This window comes from Argiope bruennichi, chromosome 5, assembly GCF_947563725.1.
Source record: "Argiope bruennichi chromosome 5, qqArgBrue1.1, whole genome shotgun sequence".
In the NCBI taxonomy this organism is placed as follows: domain Eukaryota; kingdom Metazoa; phylum Arthropoda; class Arachnida; order Araneae; family Araneidae; genus Argiope; species Argiope bruennichi.
The window spans coordinates 51,379,360-51,400,581 of record NC_079155.1 but is presented as its reverse complement, the minus strand read 5'-3'; the positions used below and the strand labels follow the sequence as shown (position 1 = coordinate 51,400,581).

Here is a 21,222-nt window from a genome sequence, read left to right as displayed (position 1 = left end):
AGTTCCCCTTAAGGCAAGTGCCTGGGAAATCTATACATTCTTGCTAATTTGCCAGTCGCTAAGCCACTGATGCATTGCAATGTTTGCTTCCTTTTTTACACAGGAACAGCTAAAAATAAGATTCTTCGTACCACTCAAAGATAATAAGAATTCTGATATGAAGTAATTTCAGCTGGCACGATAACGTTGATGGGCAGTAAAAAATAAAATCCCCCCAAAATGCATACATAATTTGTATACGCAATAGAAATCAGAAATAAGTAGATTTTCTTCCATTTAGCTCACAAATGTTATGAACCATAAGGAATGTTCCTTGTGAAGGTTTTGTGACATTATTTAAAAAATAAGTTTTTTTGTGTGTAATGGAAGAGATATTTTATCTTTAATATTGATCTTCCTATTGAGTGAACTGCAGTCTGAACAATTTTATTTATTTGTCTCTGAATTGGTACTGCAACGGTTTATTAAATTTTGAATCGTTGTTTAAATATTTCTAATTACAAGATGTGCCGTCTAGACTGATTGTTATCTGACTATCACAGATTAACTAACGAATTGTCTATTAAAAAAAAAACCTCATGTGCAATGGGAGAGTATTTAAAAAATAAACGATGTATATAATTTTTAGTTCACTTTAGATGTAAATATATAGTAGTATTAAAAGTATTAATCTATCCTTGAAATAAGAATGTAATTATTCAGCATTTAAAAAATTGCAGATCTTAGCTCATTGATCTTTGCTGCAGTCTAGCATTAAAAAAAGTGTAAATTAATTGTGAAGTTTACGATTTAATTAACGATTAGTTTACGATAACTAATTTTTATTTATGCTTAGCTTTATTCGCACTCATAAAAAAACTATCTGAATTCTAGACACTAAAACCGAAGTTAGACTTTCGCATCAAGGGAGATATTTTTAAACTCCACATAGCGTTACAGACAGCACTAGAAAATTATATATAATTATTACTTGTGAAAAAAATTAGCTTCTGGCTTTATTTAAAAAAAAGTTTGGTGTCATTGATATTCTTATTTAAATTTTTAAAAAAGTGCTTTTCTAGGTATAAGAAGTTTGTGCATTATGATATATTAACTAAAACTATTTCTTATATTAAAATTATTAAACATGGAAAATCTTTTCAATTGAAGCAACGCCAGGTGTATCATATAGTAAAATGCAAAAAAGTCAAAGTACTTCATATGCCAGAAAGTAAAGTTGATTTGGCAGCCCAAACAAAATCTTATGCACAGCAGTTGATTGTCACTGCACGAGCAATCGGGTGCCAGCCGAAACCGTAGCGGTAGTCGCGATCGCGTTGTTTTTATTTGCAAGCAACGGCGTGCGGGGCGTTAGCAAATCTCTGCGGCGTTCGCATCGATCGCCGGACGGGATGTGTGTCAGGGGCGCCCCAACCAAGGTGAATGAAGAATTAAATAGGATTTCTTAGCACTGATCAATAGGCCCCAAGAAGGGACGGAAAAGGGTTTGGCGCCCGACAATCGCCTTTTGTGCAAGGGGTCATCGACATCCCCGCCTTTGAGAACTTTGATTCAACAATTTGGAAAGGGTTTGAAGAGAATGTTAAAGAAAAGAGAATTGATTCATTGCCTAGTTTGCATAAAGTGATATATTTTCAGACATTTAAAGTGTCTCATGAATGTTTTAAGGAAAATGATCAAAAATATTTATAATTTATTTTAAAGATTTTTTTTAAAGTTATTCTGCTTTTAGCATAAGAAAAAATAATTTTAGCTGTATTTTTATTTTTTTAAAATTATCACTTCCCCAAAACAAGCAAAATAATTTTTAAAAAATGATTTTTTTTTAAATATATGTATATGAACACTCTAAATACGCATTTAAAAAATGCTAATAGACGTATTTTAATGCATCCATTTAAATGCAACGTTTGTAAATAGGTCTAAATAAGTTTGAAACGAAAGGAAGCGCTATTTATATGCAAACATGTAATCTATGGCAGCTCGCAGCTGAAAAATAAACTGTATTGAAAAAAAAAATCAAAAGACTTCAATCAATTCTAACTAAGGGTTTTAATTTCAACCCAAATTTGCTGCATTTAAAAGGTATTAAATAACCAGAATACGGACCCTCGGGGGGGGGGCACCTCGAAATGAGGATGAGATGCTTCCGGCATGGTGGTTGGATCTCGCCACCCTGGAGGGTACACTAATAGGTGGGGGATCTGGCTCCTCCCCTCGATGACGGGACGTACTTCCTTCGGGGAGGGTTGTACCGTGGCCGGTGACGGTCCTTAGGACTCAACCACAGTTCCCGCCAATTGCTGTTGCGGCGGTCCGGTCATTCAGTTTTATGGTTTAAATCCGTGTGCCTTAGGGCGGGTCGGAGAGTTGGATGATTGACTAACCAGAATACGATATAAATTCTTTATAATTTGGTCGATGAAATTTTTTATAATTGTTGACGATCTACTGATTCAGCAGATAAAGCATCAGACCGCCCCCTGCGTCTCCAAACACACTCTTTTATTTTCAGGTCGATAATGCTCGCCCAAGAATGAATATAAAATATCCAATAAATAATAATGAATATCCAACGAATAATTTGCAATGTTCGGCATTTTTTACATATAATATTTAATAATAAATTAATACCACATATAAAAATTTTCACATATAATATTTATCAATAAATTGATACATTCACAAAAATTTTTTCATCAGAATAACATTTTCGAAAATTATCTATATAATTTTTGTTCGAAAAGTGACCACTAACAAAAGGAAATATGTATACAATAATCCAAGTATGTTTTTGTCCAAACTGAAGAAGCGGAATAAAAATTCAGAAACGGCTAATGGAGGAGGGGGGGGGGGATCCGAAACGTAACGAGAACGAAAGCGACTTTTAGATGGTAGCGAAAAATGAAAAAATAATTATAGAAGCAATTGGCTGCGCTGTAATCCGGAGTTATTCTGACTTCAACTCTAGTGCTTTTAAATTCAAAATGAGAAAGAGTTGCTTTTGATCTTTAAAAAAAAGTCAGTTTTATGCACAGGAAGATTTTATGAGCTGTTTGCCGACAGCCATAATCTGCACTTTTTTTACCATCTTCATTTCCTTTCATCGCCCCCCCCCCAATTTTCGTCGATCAAATTTCATAGTAGAATCGAAACACATTTTTTAAAAATATAATTTCAAGAGAAAAGCTGCAGTTCTGCAGCCCTAATGAACGAGACGCCACAAGCTATAATAATATGTTTATAAGAAGTAAACATTTTAGCCAACAAAAATTATGTAGTGCGACCCATAATAACAAATTTAATAAATATTGGAATATGCAATTGGTAAATTAAGAAATAAAATTAATTTTAAATAGTTAGAAAAATAGTTATAAAAGTTTTCAATTCATGAAGAATTTTCAGGCAATAATACTTATTTGTAAGCAGAAACCCCAGTGGAAATTTTCAAGATGATTGCGTACAATTCATCATGAATAGCAGCAAAAAAAGCACTAAATCTAGAATTAGGCTCGCAAGCGATTTTTCAAAATGTTCGACAATTATGTTCTTTGAAACTTTGCCTGTATATCGATGAAGAAAATCATAAATATTTGCATTTCTCATATACGAGAAAACTGACTTATTGCCAGATTTTAGACCACGGGATTTTGATGAATCTTTACGTTTTAAACATCATAGAGATGAATGAAAAAAATCGAAATAATGTCTGTCCATTAGTTTTTCTGTGCGTGTGAAAACTTCATTCAATAGCACGATAATTCAAAACATTCCGTAATATGGTCCGTAGAAAAAAAAATGTAAAGCTATAATAAATTTTGAATAAAAATCCTGTTACAGAAAAATGCTTTCATGTTTATCAGTGTTATTAGAATATGAAAAACATAAAAGAGGCATAAGCAGCTTTAGGAATGTAACTTGAAAACGCCGTTTCTACGTCAAAATTTTAGAAGTTTTTTTCAATTCTGGACTAAACACAAAGCTTTTCTCTGATTTCAAAAAATTATCGTAAAAAAGCAATTGCAATTTAGCATATGGTTGTTTCGATATATGGTAAAGACTTTTACACATTTTTAATAAAGTCATCTGCTTATTTAAATTTTATTTTCAGCACTATTGATATCTCGAAGAATATCAAGACGGTATTCTATTTCTGACCAAATAGTGTTCAATATTTCGGGTGTCACGCTAGACACAGCACCGATCATCCTAATTTCGAGTGCATAAATATCATCAACTGGCGTTGCAAATACTTTATGTAATACTCAAACTAGCACTGAACAGTAAAGGCCGATTTAAATTCACGAAGTCAAAAAATGCACTGAATTTTTTCCTCCGTAGACGCTATATTGGCATATATGGAATGTAAAATCACTATTTCTACATTAGTTGAGGTATAGATTGGAACTTAAAACAGTTAAGAACATAACATGACTATAGTAAATATTTCAAAGTAATATTAAATAACAAAAAAATTTACAAATATATATTGAATGGCTCTTTAGTAATAGTTTGTAATCATGTAAAAACTTTATGACCACCTTGTAGATCAACGGATACCTATTCTGAAATATAGAATACAGTAATTTTCATTCAATCATTAAAACAAATATGATTTGCAAAAAATAAAATCATTCGTACTCCAATTCATAAATCTTTTTTAATTCAGACTAAAATTCTAACTCTAATTCTAATTCTTATGCTAAAATAAAGCAATTATTATATAATATTTTCAAATAATTTAAATTTAATAGTAAACCCGTATGGAATTTTCACTCATTCAACTCCCTCCTCCTTAAAAAAAAGGCATCTTTGATTGGGTTGTTGAAGTTAAATATTCAGTGAAATATATCAATAAAATGTCAAAGACAGTATATTGATGTGAATGTATTTACAATTTGCAGTACCTCTTTGCATACAATGTTTCATGTCAAAATGCAAGTATCCCGATATTTTTCAATTCCTACTATTAGTTCTCTCTCTCTCTCTCTCTCTCTCTCTCTCTATATATATATATATATATATATATATATATATATAGATATATAGATATATAGATCTTGTTCAAGTTTTCAATCGTTAATAAAATAGTTTTTATTCATCCACTCAAGTTCAAATACATTTTTTTAAAATTTTTAGTGGATGACACTTGATGTTAATACAGTTTTTTTAAAAATATAAATTAATTAATTAAATTTTTCCTGTAATTTCTATTTGGTTGCCAAACTCGCCAAATCCGCCACCAATTTTGATATCAAGCTCTATTTTGCTAATTCTCTCATATGTATATACATATTTATATTAATTGTAATTATTTAATAAAAAGTAACTAAAATAAAAAAAAAATATGACCTGAGTAGGAATTGACTTAAATTTTTTATATATTCATTAACTGATATAAAAATATTGTTTGATTGAGAAATTCTTGAAAAGGTTATGTATGTAACTATATTTATATAAACTAATTTTGAATAGTTGGAAAGAAATATGAGAGAATTGCATATTGTTAATGACATTGGTGTTCATTAAAATGGAAGTGGTAAATTTACTCATAGAAAACTATTTATCTTCAAAATATTCATTTTAATTTATTCTCTGTTTATTTTTTATTAATATTCATTTTTAGAATATCGTAAATACGAGCACGAATTACGTATTTGAAACTTTTAAGTTACGCAGTCGAATACTTTCGTTGGTTTGAAATGTCGAAATAACCCTAAGAAAGTGCGCTTTAGCACTTTTCATTCATATTCGTGGAAAGTTTATTTTATCACAGATTACCGATATGATTTAATTGATCTTCTTAACTTCCATAGAAGTATTTATTGCTGTAATAGAACAAGATATTTTACAATACTTTCAAGATTTTATTCGATATTTTGAATGATGGGCAAAATCTCGAAAATATCCTGATGACGTTAATAGGCTTCTTGTGTTAAAAAATTGTTTAAAATTTTTATTTAAGGTTTGTTTTAAACAAACACTGCTTTTTCTTAACCCACATTGGCCCACAATTGAATAAATAGACCAATTATTCTTCAAAAAATGTATTTTAAAATTTACCAAATATGCTATCAGCGAAGCAGGTATAAAAAAAAAAACCTATCGATCTACCTTTAGAAATCTCAGCTGACTTTTTGTTTGCTGAAAAAAAAAAGATTTAGGGATAGAAATAATATACAAAATAATCAAGAGAAATTAGAGAATATAAGAGAAATTAAATCAACAAGAAAACCTAGTATTTATTTTATCACATTATGACCAAATAATAAAAATCGTCATTGCGTTTAATTTCAAATAATGCATGTCCTTTGTGTTATCGTTGTAATGTTGATTGTGCTTTGATTGCGGCATGGAGATGGAAAAACGAACTTAATTAAACCGAGACGAAAGACAAATCCTTTCACTGAAATAATTTGTGGGTAAGCGTTGTACGCCGAACCGCATTGGTTGATTTTTTTTTTTGTAATGCATTTCGTTAATTTTTTTTTTACAGTTATTGTATCCATAAGTTAACACCAAGTTTGCATTTAACCCTTTGCTCTCCTATATCCATTCTGACTGCCACTGTCCAGAATGCATCTTTTTTACATTCTTATAGGATAATAATTATTTTAAAAGCCGTATAATAGCGAAAACTTTCACATTAATTTTTAAGAATTATAACAAACCTGCAACTATTTCTGGTATTTCTAAAGGAATGCAGAAATTCACATATGTATAATAATGCATCTAAAAACTTTTCATAACTCAAAGGGTTAATGATTATTTTGTTGCATCCTTTTGTATATTGATTCAACTGACAGTTTTGAAGAGGAAAAGTTTATTTTCTGTAGATGGCAATCTGCCAAATGCTCGTTAGGTACCAGGTTGTCGAAAGAACATTTTTTTTTAAAGTTGTGGCATTCAAACACAGTACGAAGTAAAATATATTTGTATTGCTGTCACGAAAGATACATACCGTGCACTATTATTTCCATTGCTCGTAAATATGGTTTCTGTGCAATATACTGGATTAGATTATCGGTAAGTGAGATCCAATGGTGACCTGACGACAAAGTCTTGCCTTTGAGAGAGGAGGTTAGTAGCTCAAAACTCGAGTCCACCAAAGATCCATCATGTAGATAGATATGGTACACAATAAATCTTGTATCAATAGACAAATGCCTTTCTGCGGGTGTGGCTTGAAATTTTGGAGGGAGCGATTGAATCTTTAGGCACTGTTCTAATAATCTAATCGATGTTTAAATTATGAGATCCACCCTATAATAACCTTCACATTGCCTTTGAACAGAATGGACACTGTCACGGAAAATTGATATTGCTTTTTAGAACTCTCATGGCTACGTGATACTCGTCAAGGCCATCATATTATTTTCTTTTGGAATGGTTTGCTATACTTTCTGGAAGAAAATGGACTTAATCTCTGTATACTTATATAAAGCTCAATGTGCGTGTGTGTGTGTTTTGGCGCTCTACAGGCCAGATTGTTCGACCTACAGCTAGTTACCAAATTTGGCACATGCATACCTTGGCGGTCGGGAATGTGCACCTGGGGTCCCTTTTTTTGAATTTTTAATTAGAATTCCAATTATTAATTAAAAAAATAACTTTCACGCCAAAAAATCTTTTATTTTCCCGCCAAATGAGTAAGGCTTCAGTTTTTTTTCACACGCTAACGAGGACATATTTTAACGTTTTAGCTTAACATATTTTCGACCGATTATTTCAAACGATTCTGTTTATTTTCGTGGTGTTTGATGCATTTAAAATTAAACATTTTTAATTAATCGATCTTTCAGATTCACTTTGAAGTACTTTTGAATTAAAATAAAACAAAATAAAAGGAAATTAAAGTTTCTAATCTGCGTAGCGTTATCCCAACTGGCTTAGAAAATTCATTCATTTGCGTTACCATAATTGGCGTTGAAAATTGACTCATGCGCATTGTGTTCTGATTGTTGACAACTCTTTATTTTCAACGGATACTTGTTTCTTGGTTTTGAAGGTTTAACATGTTTCCGACCAATTATTTCGAACGATTCTGTTTATTTTCTTAGAATTTCATGCATTTAAAGCTAAACATTGTTAATTAACTGATCTGTTCATGATGAACATGAGAAAATTTTGTAGAAAACTTCTTGTGATATTGCATAAATTAAGAAAGATATTCTTTAGTGCCCATAAAGTTTAAATACTCTGCGACTCTGTTTTCAGTACTCATATTAAAAAAAAAATGCTTCGTTTCAGTAAAAAATGCTCTTATATTAATTGTAATTTAAACATTTCCACTTTAATTTGAAGCATAAATTCTACGGGAACTAATAGAAAAATAGAGAAGCTGTTAAAATAGGAGTTACATAAAATATTTAATTATTAAAACTTTAATGAGCATTAAGATTGGCGAACCGGCTGGTCGCCAAAGACGGCTAGTATTATAATATAGTGGAAGGCAATATACAAGCTAGATGATATACACAGCTACATTTAGTTAATGATATTAATGGATAATCCAGTTTTTCTGAAGAAATTATTGAATGTTTTCAGGGAATTATTTTCAGTTGATTTAATTGTGTTTGTTTTTAAACCATACATTATTAAAAGGAGAACAGTTTCCATTGGTATTTTCTGGGGGGGGGAGGGGAGTGAAATTCTACCTTCCTGTTTCAGCAGCGTCAAAACCATGTCTCAGTTATTCTATGTGGTTTTATCAGTTATAAAGATTGATTTATTGCAGCATTGTAGTGTTACACTGTAAATAACAAATTGTTGATGTGGAAAAGTATTTAGAATTATCTACAAACGGTGTACATATATCGATTAAAAATCTCAGTAAGTTGCAAGTAAAAGTCGAATTTGAATGACCTCAAAAATAATAAATTACCTAAAGTTGCCACAAAAATTGTAACATAGTAATTTGTTCTATAAATGCTTAAAAATTTGTTCTTTATTATACTTAAAAATTTGTTCCATAAATTAAAGGATCAAGTGAAACTTTAATTTAGATTCTAATAAACAAAACTGGAATGCATTGCTTTGTCGCATTAAAGCACCTTTATGACACTTTGAAAAAGATTTTAACTTGAAAATAAAGATATCAATTTTATCTTCATCTTCAAATAATATTTTAAGTATCCTTTCAACTTGCTTAAAAAAATGACATTTGAAAAGTTTTCACGTTATTAATGTGTAAGTTTCTGATGGGTTTTTTTTTTCTAATTTGAAAAAAAATTTAATTTATTTGTATTTATATTTATGCTTAGAATTATTTTTTTTATTAACAACCAACACTGAAAATAGTTTCTTGCTCCTTTAAAACATTCTAAGTGAAATCTTGATATAGTATATATATATAAGTAGGAGCAAAACTGATACCTTAATCTCTATACCTTATTCTTCAAATAATCTTTTCAGTTTCAGAACAATTTCTTTTAACATAACAATTTCTTAAAACAATTAATGGTGAATTAATTAACAATTACCTTTAAATTAAATTTGTCCGTTAATTTAAAGATTTAGGTGAAAATTTTAATTTTTAGCCGAAATTACAGCTCTTCAAATAATAGCATCATTTTCATTTATTTTCTTTAATGTGCCTCATAAATATTAAACGTAAATCTTTAAACTACATTTATTTTAAAATTCAAAGATCTAAACATTTTTTTAAAGTTTTTGCTTGAAACTTCATCGTACAGCTCTTTGCCGCCTTAAAACATTTTGCAGGCCTTGAAGTAGTGTTAAGCTAGAATAATAACCTTCTAACACAGTTTATCTACAAATAACATTTCTACTTTCATTACCATTCCCTTCATTGCTTTTGAGGTATTAATAGCACTCCACTTTCCAGATATAAAACGTCATCATTACAGCAGTGTTTTAAAAACGTCCACGCTTCGAAAAGATGTTTCTCGTTCTAATAAATCGCCATAGTAACAAAAGGTTAGGGACAAATTATTGTTTTGCGCTTTAATTTGTATTTGCTTCACTTTTTTTTTTTTCTCGTCGTACCAAAGACATCGTCTATCTCGTCGTTCACGCGATGTTCCGTGAAACGACGAGAGAGAAAGCACTCTTAAAGTGCCCGTTCCGTGACGGCCAAAATAAATACGTGACGTCACACTGAGAGAGGGACAAAATCGTTGCAAATCTACTTTCGATTGGTTTTTATTTCTCGGACTCTATGTCGATGTAATAACGCGATATTGGGCAATTATACGCAAGCAGATATTTGCCCGATGATATTGTGGGGATATTGGTTCTTCACATGATTTAAATAAAAATCGGATTAGGGTGATTGGCACTGACCAAAATAAAAAAGAGTTTTACGAGATTTCCAGAAATTTGGAATGTGAATAAAATATTTTCAGTGGTATAAGTATCCTGATTAATTGAGGCTATATATGATTTATAATCGAATGCCCGGATGATTGAACTACTGATGAAAGTTATTTCTTAAAATATAATTGCTTGTTGCATATTCATTTAATGAATGCTAATGTAATGTTAATTAAATTTGGTGTATTTATTACTGTGAATGATTGATATATCTAAATGATCGATATTTATCGGTGAATGTCAACATTCTCATAGTCGTATGGTATATATCTGTAATACTTGCAAAAACTAAGGCAAATGTTGACATTCAGCAAGCACTATTATAGAATGTTGAGTAAAGAATGTCTTTGTTATTATTCGAGGATAAAACAGCAATTTTTAAAATCATACTTCATTATTAAAGGATATTAAGATACACACTAAAGATTATGCAACAAAATAGGGGAAAGCTTAATAGCACAGGTAGGTAAACTGTTGAATCTGAAACTAACAATACATTCTAAATGAGAAAAGGACGTGCGAGTTCGGGTACACTGCTCTTCATAATAAATATAAAATAACAGAGTTTGATGAGAAATAATCAGAAACTCGACAAGTAATAGTACGTTATAAATTTTTTTAAAAAATTTGTTCATGCCGTTTTTATATCTCAAAATAGATTCATTTTATATCAAGAATTTTATTTTTATTTACTTTGGTATTCTCTGTTGATCTAAGTCTTACTTAGACCCATTTATGCAGAAAACTGAAATTTTTGAAAGGAAGAACAAAAGCATACAGAGAAAGTATCTCAAATAATTAGGGCAATTAATTAAAACAAATCTAAATAAATATGAAGAAGTTTTTTTATCACTTAATGGAATAAGTAAATGTTTATTCGTTATAATAGTATGAACATTGGCATATAATTCCTCAAATATATGGCGAATAACGAAGCCAAATTTTATTTAATTTCTATATATTACGACTTACAGGAATCTTTTTTGATATCAGAATAAGGTGTTGAAATTCTTTATTATTCTTTAATATTTAGCTACATTCTACAGTTTCATCAACTTGATCTGTCATTTCATTCCCTAAGTTCTCTGAAATAATTCTTAAATGAATTCTGGTGCAAATGAGACTTACAAGACCAGATTAAGAATTTATATATGATATTTGTATCTAATAAAAATGAGGATTTGATTGCAGCATTTTTTAATATTCTTATTGAAGTCATACTGTTCTGTGAAGATTTTTATTTTGTCCCCGATCGGCTCAGGCTCAATTTGCCGCAATTTTAATCTATACTACTATTATAAATGTGAAAGTTTGGATGGATGGATGGATGTTTGTTAGTCAATCACGCCAGAACGGCTGAAAGGAATTGAATGAAATTTAGCTGAGAGATAGATTATAGTCTGAAACTAGGACAGAGGCTACTATTTATTCCTGTTAATTGTTTATTAATTTAAAACTAACTTTCCCGCTAAAAATCTGCCAAATATCGCCAAATGAGTAGAGCTTCAGGGTTTTTCCCCCCACGCCAATGAAATTAGGCTTAACATGATTTTGACTATTATTTAAAACTATTCTGTTGATATTCTGAATGTTTGATGTATTTAAAATTAAACATTGTTAATGAATCGATCTTTCGGATTCATTCTGAAGTACTAGTAAATTAAAATAAAACAGAATAAAGGAAATTAAAAATTTATAATCTATATTGCGTTACCCCAACTGGAGGAGAAAATTCACACATTTGCATTGCCCCAATTGGCGTTGAAAATTCACGCATGCGCAGGAGTAACAAAAGATAAAGCCATTGATGCTATAAATTCCAATGTATTTACACGCGTACGAAGTCGCGGGTAAAAGCTAGTTTTTAATAATTCGATCTGGAAAACCTTTGAGCCAACTTCTTAGTGACTGATATTGCCGTTATTTAACAGGCCCACTTGCCGTAGGACAAACTAGCAACTTGACCAGATCGCCTCTATGTGCAATTACGTGACATGCGGAGTTCCATTTGTCACGTAATCATAGCATGAAGTGTACTCATTTCATTCCAAAGACAAATGGAAACAAGCCATCCATTCCACAAGCATGGTTGTTAGAACGAATAGATATCAACCAATAGGGATCCGTTTTATTTGTCATGTCTGTCTCATGTCGCGAACGTCAAAGTGTATGCCTCATTTCTGGTACAAAGGTTCCTTCATCTGTAATTTTAGTTTGTACAGACATTGTCTCTAAAGAACACAAAAACGGAATGAGGATATTCATTGAAAGGCACAATATGGTGAAGAGATGACCTATTTCCATTACTTGTTTAATGATCACGAATTCAATATATGGAAGTAGAATTTGTATTTAACATTCAATATATTTTATTTCTAAATCAATTGGAAAAGCCATTAAGTCGAAATCAGCACATAATTATCATAGTAGCAACATAAATTGCACCTAAATGGTGGTGAATATCACGATAGAATTTCTCACCATTTTAAATTTTTTATTTTTATTTCGAGTTTAATAGAATCTACAAACTCTTTTGACTGTCGAAACTTAATTAGAATATTTAAAATTATTTTAGCTATACATGTAAAAAAAATTCGTAAGGGTTTTATTGTTACAAATTCCGAATATATAATTAAATCAATTAGAAAATAGAGAATATCTATAACGTAATACAAACTGACATTAGATGAGTATAACGATTATCATGGATGGTCGGTGATATATATATATATATATGTGTGTGTGTGTGTGTGTATGTATGCATGCGTGCGCGTGTATTGCATGATATAAATTATTTCCATACAGCAATTTAACTAGATTCCATACAGCAACTTAACAGGATACAGCAATTTAACTAGAGTGGATTATAAACATTTAGAAACAATATCAAAATAGTGAATTTTTCTAGAAAAATGTAACAATTTTCCCTGAAATTTCAGTATATTACATATCTCTGTAACCGATCTCATTAATAAATCAAAATGTTATTTTAATTAATATGGATTAGAATATATTATTACTGAAGTAAAATTCTGTTTCTTCCATTTGACTAGATCAAGTTATAGGTTTTTAATATATTCTAAACATGTTTTGTCAATCATCTGACAAAAATGTCCGACATTTTTGTCTATTAAACACATTTTAGATTTTCAGACGTTCCATTAAAGGATTAAAAATACTGCGTGATGATATGCTAATCAGTCCAATCTATAGAAAACATGACGAACTTAAATTGCAGATTTGACTTTATTTTTACAGACTTGATTGATTTCTCGTAGTCTTTAATCCTCAAGTGAAAAGTAATTTTGATTGAGTTTTTTTTAATGAATCAAAAGTAGTAACAATTATTTTACGAGTCTTTCGTAAATTTCTGCTTTGTCGGTTGGGTGAAAGCTTTTTTTCCTTACATTTCAGTCTAAGATATCGTATTCGTTTATTCAAAGAAAAGTATAGCAATTGAATTCCTATTTTAATAAACTATAAAATCTATAAGTAAATTTTTCTCCCATTAATTTAATCATATTATTTATCAGCATATTTTTGCCATATTATCGCATCTTTATTAAGTTTGTTTCATATCTGTCAAGACGGAATTTTAGGATCGATTTTTCTTGTTTTCCCGTTTTGTACATTCGTGTGTTCTCGATAACAATATAACAAACTCTCAAAGGTCATAAATCAACACAATGCTTTTGAACAATGATTGCTTCTATTTGAAATAGAGGGCTTACATTTAGTAAAGGATAGATTTCTTAATTTTATTTAGTTTTTTTACAATAAATGAGTAAAAATAAGAATGTTCTATTTTTGTTTAAAAATATACCCCTTTTTATTCTTTATTGAAATCTTATAACAAGATTTTGATCACGGTAGATTTAGGATTAGCGAGAATTTATTATATTTTATTGTAATATTTTCAGAAGTAAATTGATAGATTCATTTAGTTAAATTTTGATTTTCTGTACTTGGCGCCACCTGACAGTGAATTTAGTAGAAAGTATTTATAGATTCCACAACATTTATAAAAATGAATTATAAATCGTTTATGTTTTACTGCTTTTTTACATTGAAATTGAAGCTTAAGTAACAATAAAAACTTAATTAAAAGCCTAAAAGGTTCATATGCACTTAAAGATTTTATTTTGGTTAATTATACTCTTATGTCAATTAGTTTTTTTCTTATTCCTTCCACAGTCTGCATATGAAATCCGGTTTCATTCTGCTCAATTATTTTAGCTGCATTTGCCTCAAAATAGAGTGAAACATTTTATGGTCAAACAATATTATAACCCAATAAAGTCTCAATTAACAGAACGTGGATTAATTGGAACTTGGGTTAACCAAAATGCGTCTGAAATCGCAAAACTAAAAAACACGTGCTCCTGTGCTATTGAAATAATCGTCAGTTTAAGTTGTTGTCACCTTTTAAAAAGGCGATGTTTTTTCCCCCATCTAAAAATCGTTCGAGCTCCAAAACGGTTAAAAAACGGTTTCCGGTTTAAAAAAAATCGAAAATGAAATATATATATATATATATAATATAATATGTGTGTGTGTGTGTGCGTGTAATGATATTTTAAACTCTTAATTTAATCCAAATTAATTTTCAAAACTTTACCTTAATTTATCCCATAGTAAATTCGTTCTCTTTTTTCCTGATTCAATTCCATTTTCTTTATTTAATTAATTCAAGGGACGCTTTATAAAATTGCTGATTCGTCTAAACGCCGACACTTTCACATGCTTTGCGTGAAGGGACAAAATACCGCTGACTTTACAAATTCTTCTAAAAGATCCCTGTGTTTCCCTTGCTTTTTGATTAACATGCCATGGAAATCCCTATTGAAACGTCACAGTATATAAGACAGGGATAATTTGTTTTGCCCTCTTTTTACATCACTTCTTGACTAATCTGTTGCTGTGAGCTGACGTGCTTGTCCGTGCCGCTTGTACATAAACATGCCTGTCTGCCTCTGAGAGAATATATATTCTCGTTCTCGATGTATATTCTCGTTCATTCCTTTTCTCTTCTCTGTGCTTCTTCGGGCGATAACTTCTTACGACCCTGCTCTTTATTGGCCAGACAGGAGAACCGGGTACGTGGCTAAAATTCGTGCCAAGCTGCAACTTTTATTGGTGATAAGTCCCCAAATGTGACAACCTTCTTTGTAATTTTCTAATAACCTAAAAACGAAAAATTGATACTTCAAAAGGGATAAATCATCAATTTTCTGCTAGAGAATTTTGAGGCTTCAAAACCCCATATAAAACAACATTATGTTTTGACATGATCAAATAATAAAAGTTTCGACTTTTATTAATTTAATTATTAAATATTTTATTATTATTTATTATTATTATTATTAAATATATTATTTTATTAATTTAATATTAACATATATTGTTCATATGACCTTGCCATTGTACGAATTTTCTTTTAAAGTAATATCGCTATTAATTAATTATAGAATACACCCTGTATACTTCTTTGTACTTACGAGTAAAATCATAATAAGGAAGTTTTGAATTCCTATTTTTAACATACAACAGGTACAATCCATCGAAGATAACACGAAAAAGCATTTTACCGAAATGAATTCACATCACCGAATAAAGGCCACCGCAGACATCCAATTTATTTCGCATGTGCTTCTTTTCAGTGTTAAGAGGAAGCGAGTCATTCCCTTTTATTCGTTTCGACATGTGTCGTTAACAAAGAAATTTCCGACTTTTTTTTTCCTGCTGTCGGGAGAAAGCATTCGTCATGTTCCCTGATTAATTCCACCTTTTTTTTCTTTTTTTTCCCCATTACGTTGTGTGATGTGTGGACATTTCCTCACTTAACTTAATGAGTGTTATTTCTTCTGTTTTATTCAAATGCAGTACTTTCGGTGCTATATTTATAGGCAGTGACGAAACAAGAAAGATGTGTTCCGTTTATGAAAAATGATGGTTTAATATTAATAAGGAAAAAAAGATGAAGTGGGATTTAATTTCCAGATTTTTGTTTTTTCTGCGTTTATAATTTTATTCTATTCTTTTTTTCTTTCTGTTTATAAACCTTTTTTTGAATACCAGCTTGAAGAGAGACAAAAATATAAAAAATGGTATTACTCATTAATAATTAATTTATTCAATTTTAACCCTTTGTACTTGGAAAAGTAATTCGATTCATATTTATTCAACTAATACAAAGAATTGTTACTTGCTCTGAAAAATAAATATACAAAATTGATTTTAGTCGAATTTATTTGAAAAATTAATCTACATCTTTTTAACATTCTGTAGGTGTTCTTAACAATCAAAATTGAAAGATTAATGGATAAAACGTCCAAATGATGTACCATCTTGAATGGTGAGTGAGAGTCACCATCCGAGTATAAAGGGTTAAAACATTAATTCTGGCTGCTGATTTTCAAATCTAAAGGAAAAATGACTTCTAAGACAAAAGCTTACTTTCTTTTTTTATGTTCTCATATATCTAGTATAGAGAAACTATAGTAATCGTCAAAAAATTCGAACACGAGACTTCGAAGAATATCCATGTTTTAGATCCCCCTGAGTTCTAAAATGCATTTTTAGAAAATGTCTCTCTGTTTGTCTATCTCTGACAAAAATAACTCAAAAGCGCTTTGAGCTAGACGGTTGAAATTTGGTATAAGGTCTTTATACCAATTTTTAGATTTATGTCAAATTTTGAGTAAAACCTACACAGAAGAAGTCTGGCTGTTCGAATGTAAGTTAATTATGAAACGAAGAGAACTAGATAGATAAAGTTCATCACACGGATTTAACATCTGTTGTGTAGACACCTGACAAATATTGAGCCAAATTCAATTAGGGGTTGACTGTCAGTCGGTATGTACTTTCAGAAACATCTAAACACGATAATTCAAATACACAATTACTTCCAATTTGATATAGAATTTTATGACTACAAGTGCAGCTTAGCGTCAAATTTTTGTTTCAATCTGTTGAGAAAAAAGTATCTAAAACGCAAATTCGATTTTGAATACTATTAAAGCATGCCAGGTATTAATCGCCAAATAACTCGCCAAGGATGACACGATAGATTCAGCAAAAATGCTAAATTCAAGCCAATAATTAACATTTCGTAACTATTGTATGCCAATGCCATGTAAGGGGGTTCTCTGGCATGATAAGTTTATTTGAGAGTATGCGAGAAAGTTTTTTGGAGACCACTCCTACTGGTGGGTTTCTTTTTCGCCTTTTTTATTTTATTTTATTTTATTTTATACGATTCATTATACGTTTTACACGAAGATAAATTTATAATCAATCTTCTATTAATATTACACTGCGTTAGAGCTCTGAATTTTTATGTATAAAATTTTAATATTTCTCATACTCAAGACTAACTAATCGATAGATTTTAAATAATAAAGTATCTAATAATTCAAGATAACATATTATTTTTATGATAATGAATTATGAAATAAATAAAAGATTAGAAAGTAGAAAATATTAAAAACAGTAATTCTTTTTTAAAGAAAAGTATACTAGTGTTAGTGTGAATTGGAAAGAAAAAATGTCAATATTTTGCGCAACTTTATGAGTAGCTAAATAAAAATAGATCTATTAAAAAGTTAAACCACAGTAAAAAAAATCATAAAATAGGAGATTCCTAAATATATATTAAATATTTAAAATTTATTATCTAATGGAATTATAATTCCAGTTGATTTAGAATATCTTTATAAATGGCTCATTACTTTCGAACCTTGCTATTATAAATTTTTTTATTTATTTTTTATTTTTGGTATAGAACTAAAAGTAAGTTTCTTATTTTTACGAGCTTGATGGGGAAAAAAATCTTTCCAGATTCCCTAATCCCTAATAATTGCATTGATTTCGCCAATTTTTAATTCATATGAAATCTCATGATTCGTAGAAACATCATCAATAGTCGCCTCTTTCTTCATCATTTTTCTATTTACGGAAGATAAAGCTAATAGACTATCCAATATCAGAAAAAGGGATTTCGTCTTGAATTTTGCGAGCAGAATTAACTAATCGGATAACACTATGCTCATTGTCCTATTATAATTTCAATTAAAATATTCTTTTTCTGTTACAAGGTACAGTTAAACAAAATTGATTCGAAATATTTAATATTATTAATATAATGGGCGAATAGCTGGTCGCTGAAAGCGGCTGTTAACCATTTAATAGACAAGTTTGCGAATACAAAAATTACACCTACGTTATATTTTGGATTAAAACTTTAAAACAAATAGTTAAAATTAAGGTAAATATTGTATTTGTAAAATTATTTTCCAGGAAACCTTAACAAAATTTTATTAATAGTTCCCTTTAATTTACAAACTTTGAAATGTTATTTAAAATTAGAAATTTCTATAAGAAGATTTATTTTACTGGCTGTTCTAATGCAATAACTTTTAGCACCTGATTTATTATTCAATAGCTTTTAGAACCAATTTATCCTATCCTCTATATAGAATATGCATCCATTTAGAATATTTTTTGTTATTTCAAATCATATATAAGAACTTAAAAGACAGCTGTAATAGTTTGGAATATCTAAGTGGATTTTTATCCTTTAAATTAAATTAATAGCGAATAAATACTAAAATTGAATTTATTACATTTCAACATCAAAAACTTTGAAATTCGTTGAATGTATCAAACATATTATCTTTTCAAAATTATTAAAGAGAATTTAAGACAATCACAGATTTATTTAAATAATCAGGTAATAGTAATAGAAAACCTACATTGTTCCCTAAGAATTATGGTTTATTAATTAAAAAATTATTAATTGTTCGTGACCACATAATTAATTAAATATTAAAATTCATTTTTCTAATTTTTTTTAATATAAATGTAATTAAGGTTTTAATACAGCTCTTATAACATGGTCATTGCAGTCAGTTTCTAATCACGTGATTCCTGTCACGTGCGTTATAAAAGTAAAATTTTGGGTTCCATTACAATATTTGATATGCATTTAATTATCAAATAACTTCAGTTGGTAGGTTTTTATGTAAGCGTGACGTCACGCGAAAGGACTTATTAAAATAATCTTTGGGAAAACAGTCTCAAAATAATCAAATATGTGGAAACTAATCAACTTAGCAAATGCATTTTAACTTTTTTTTTGTTCAAATATTCAAACTTCAAAGTGTTTTAAAAGCATAAAATACACATTTTTAATACATTTTTTTTTTGAAACACCAGGATATTGCTTACTTCTACGGCGAATTAGAAAACAATAGCCAGATCATTCAAGGTTTCAAACCAATGTCCTTTTTGACCTTTAAAACTAATTGGAACATGTGCGCTTGTAACGGCCAGACTTTAAAAGAGACCGAAGAGTGATTTCCTCATTTTATTGAAACTGAATCTGTGAAGGAAAGAATGCATTTCAGCTTTGAAATTTAATTTATGTTCCTAGAGAGTTAAATGCAGAAACAAACTTTAGTCTGGGTTTTCAGTTTCATCTACCTACTTATTCTTAATTTGATTTTGATTAAAGGTAGTTTAGATATTTATTTTAATAGTAAGCATACTTAGCTTTTTTATTTATAAAATAAGTAAAAAATGTTTCTTTTTTCCTGATAAATGTATTAGTCTTTCAAACTACTGATTACAGATGTGATAAAAATGAAGTTTTTTTTTTTTTTTTTTTTTGTATTTTTGCTTTAACATGGTTGTTATATTGTATAGGCTTGATTGGGCTATAAGCCTCATTCCAGTTTTTCAAAATACATAGTTAAAATATTTAATAATAATTCCATTTGATTGGAAAATAGAATAATAGGGAAATTAACAGTCATACTTTTTTTTTGCAGATTGTCAAAATAAATCATTTCCGCACAGGATTGGTAAAAATTCCCCAAAAAGGCATTTATGCAGATATTATGCAATAATACATATTTAAACACTTATTTCTGTTTAAAAATATCCTCTTCTATTCTTGTTGTTGAATTTTTCTGAGAGAGAATTTCCGTTTTGCAGGATCTCCAGGGTCACGGATTTCCCTGTAAGTGAGCCATGCTGAAGGAGTCATGACCAAACTATACGAGTTCAACTGGCAACGGCCCGTGCCGCCAGCACTGCTCAAAGGATGCTTTTTCGACAGGTGGGAGGAGGTGAGTGATACTTCCTTCTTTTTCACAGCAGGAAACACCATGACAGAAAGATTCAAGTTAACATTTAGTAAAATATAAACCATTTTAAAATCAACAGGTATCATCCAATGAGTGACAATCAAACTTAATGTAATTGACGCTATTGAGTTTTGTCTTATATTGACTTAATTAAAGTAAAAGCACCGTTAAATATGACATTATTATGACATGGCAATGTTTGCAATGCTGCATGGCCATTGTTTGCATTGCTACATGATGGTCAATGGTTGCCATGCTGGATGGTCAATGCTTCAACATGATCACGTATGATCACGTATACCTAATTATATCGCGGTAGTTTCACCTTTCTTCGCACTAATGAGGAATATATACAGTCTAAAAAATGTGTAATGAAATAGCGATCGTACTATGATGAAAACATTTTGCGGCCAAGATTAATTAAAGGTATCCACTTAATGCAAGAGCATCGCTCTGCAACGCAGACTCGACTTTGCTTTCGTCATATTAAAACATATTAATGTGACAGGCGTACTAGAGGCTGTACATCAATGGTTGATTGCCCAACTAAAACCCTTTTTATCTCAGGTATTACACCAATTCTTATACCCTTAAACTGTGTTAGAGAACTTCGTCGGGAAATAATACCCTTATTCAGCCTCCAATTTTGTTTAATGTTGTTCAAAAATAAAATGGAAATTGTTTTTGAATTTTCTCAATAATTTCAAAATGGTAAGGTCGTATACTTCAACTAAAA

The 21,222-nt window shown here is 29.9% G+C and overlaps 1 protein-coding gene across 2 annotated transcripts in view; it reads left to right on the top strand.

Annotated features, from left to right (window-relative positions):
- LOC129969407 (1-phosphatidylinositol 4,5-bisphosphate phosphodiesterase-like) overlaps positions 1-21,222 on the top strand; it is a 151,396-nt gene that overhangs the window by 48,906 nt on the left and 81,268 nt on the right. For both annotated transcript variants that reach the window (XM_056083971.1, XM_056083970.1), the window contains exon 2: positions 20,335-20,468. In XM_056083971.1, the coding sequence (XP_055939946.1) occupies positions 20,385-20,468 (84 nt within the window). In that variant the 5' untranslated portion in view covers positions 20,335-20,384. The remainder of the gene's footprint in view (positions 1-20,334; positions 20,469-21,222) is intronic.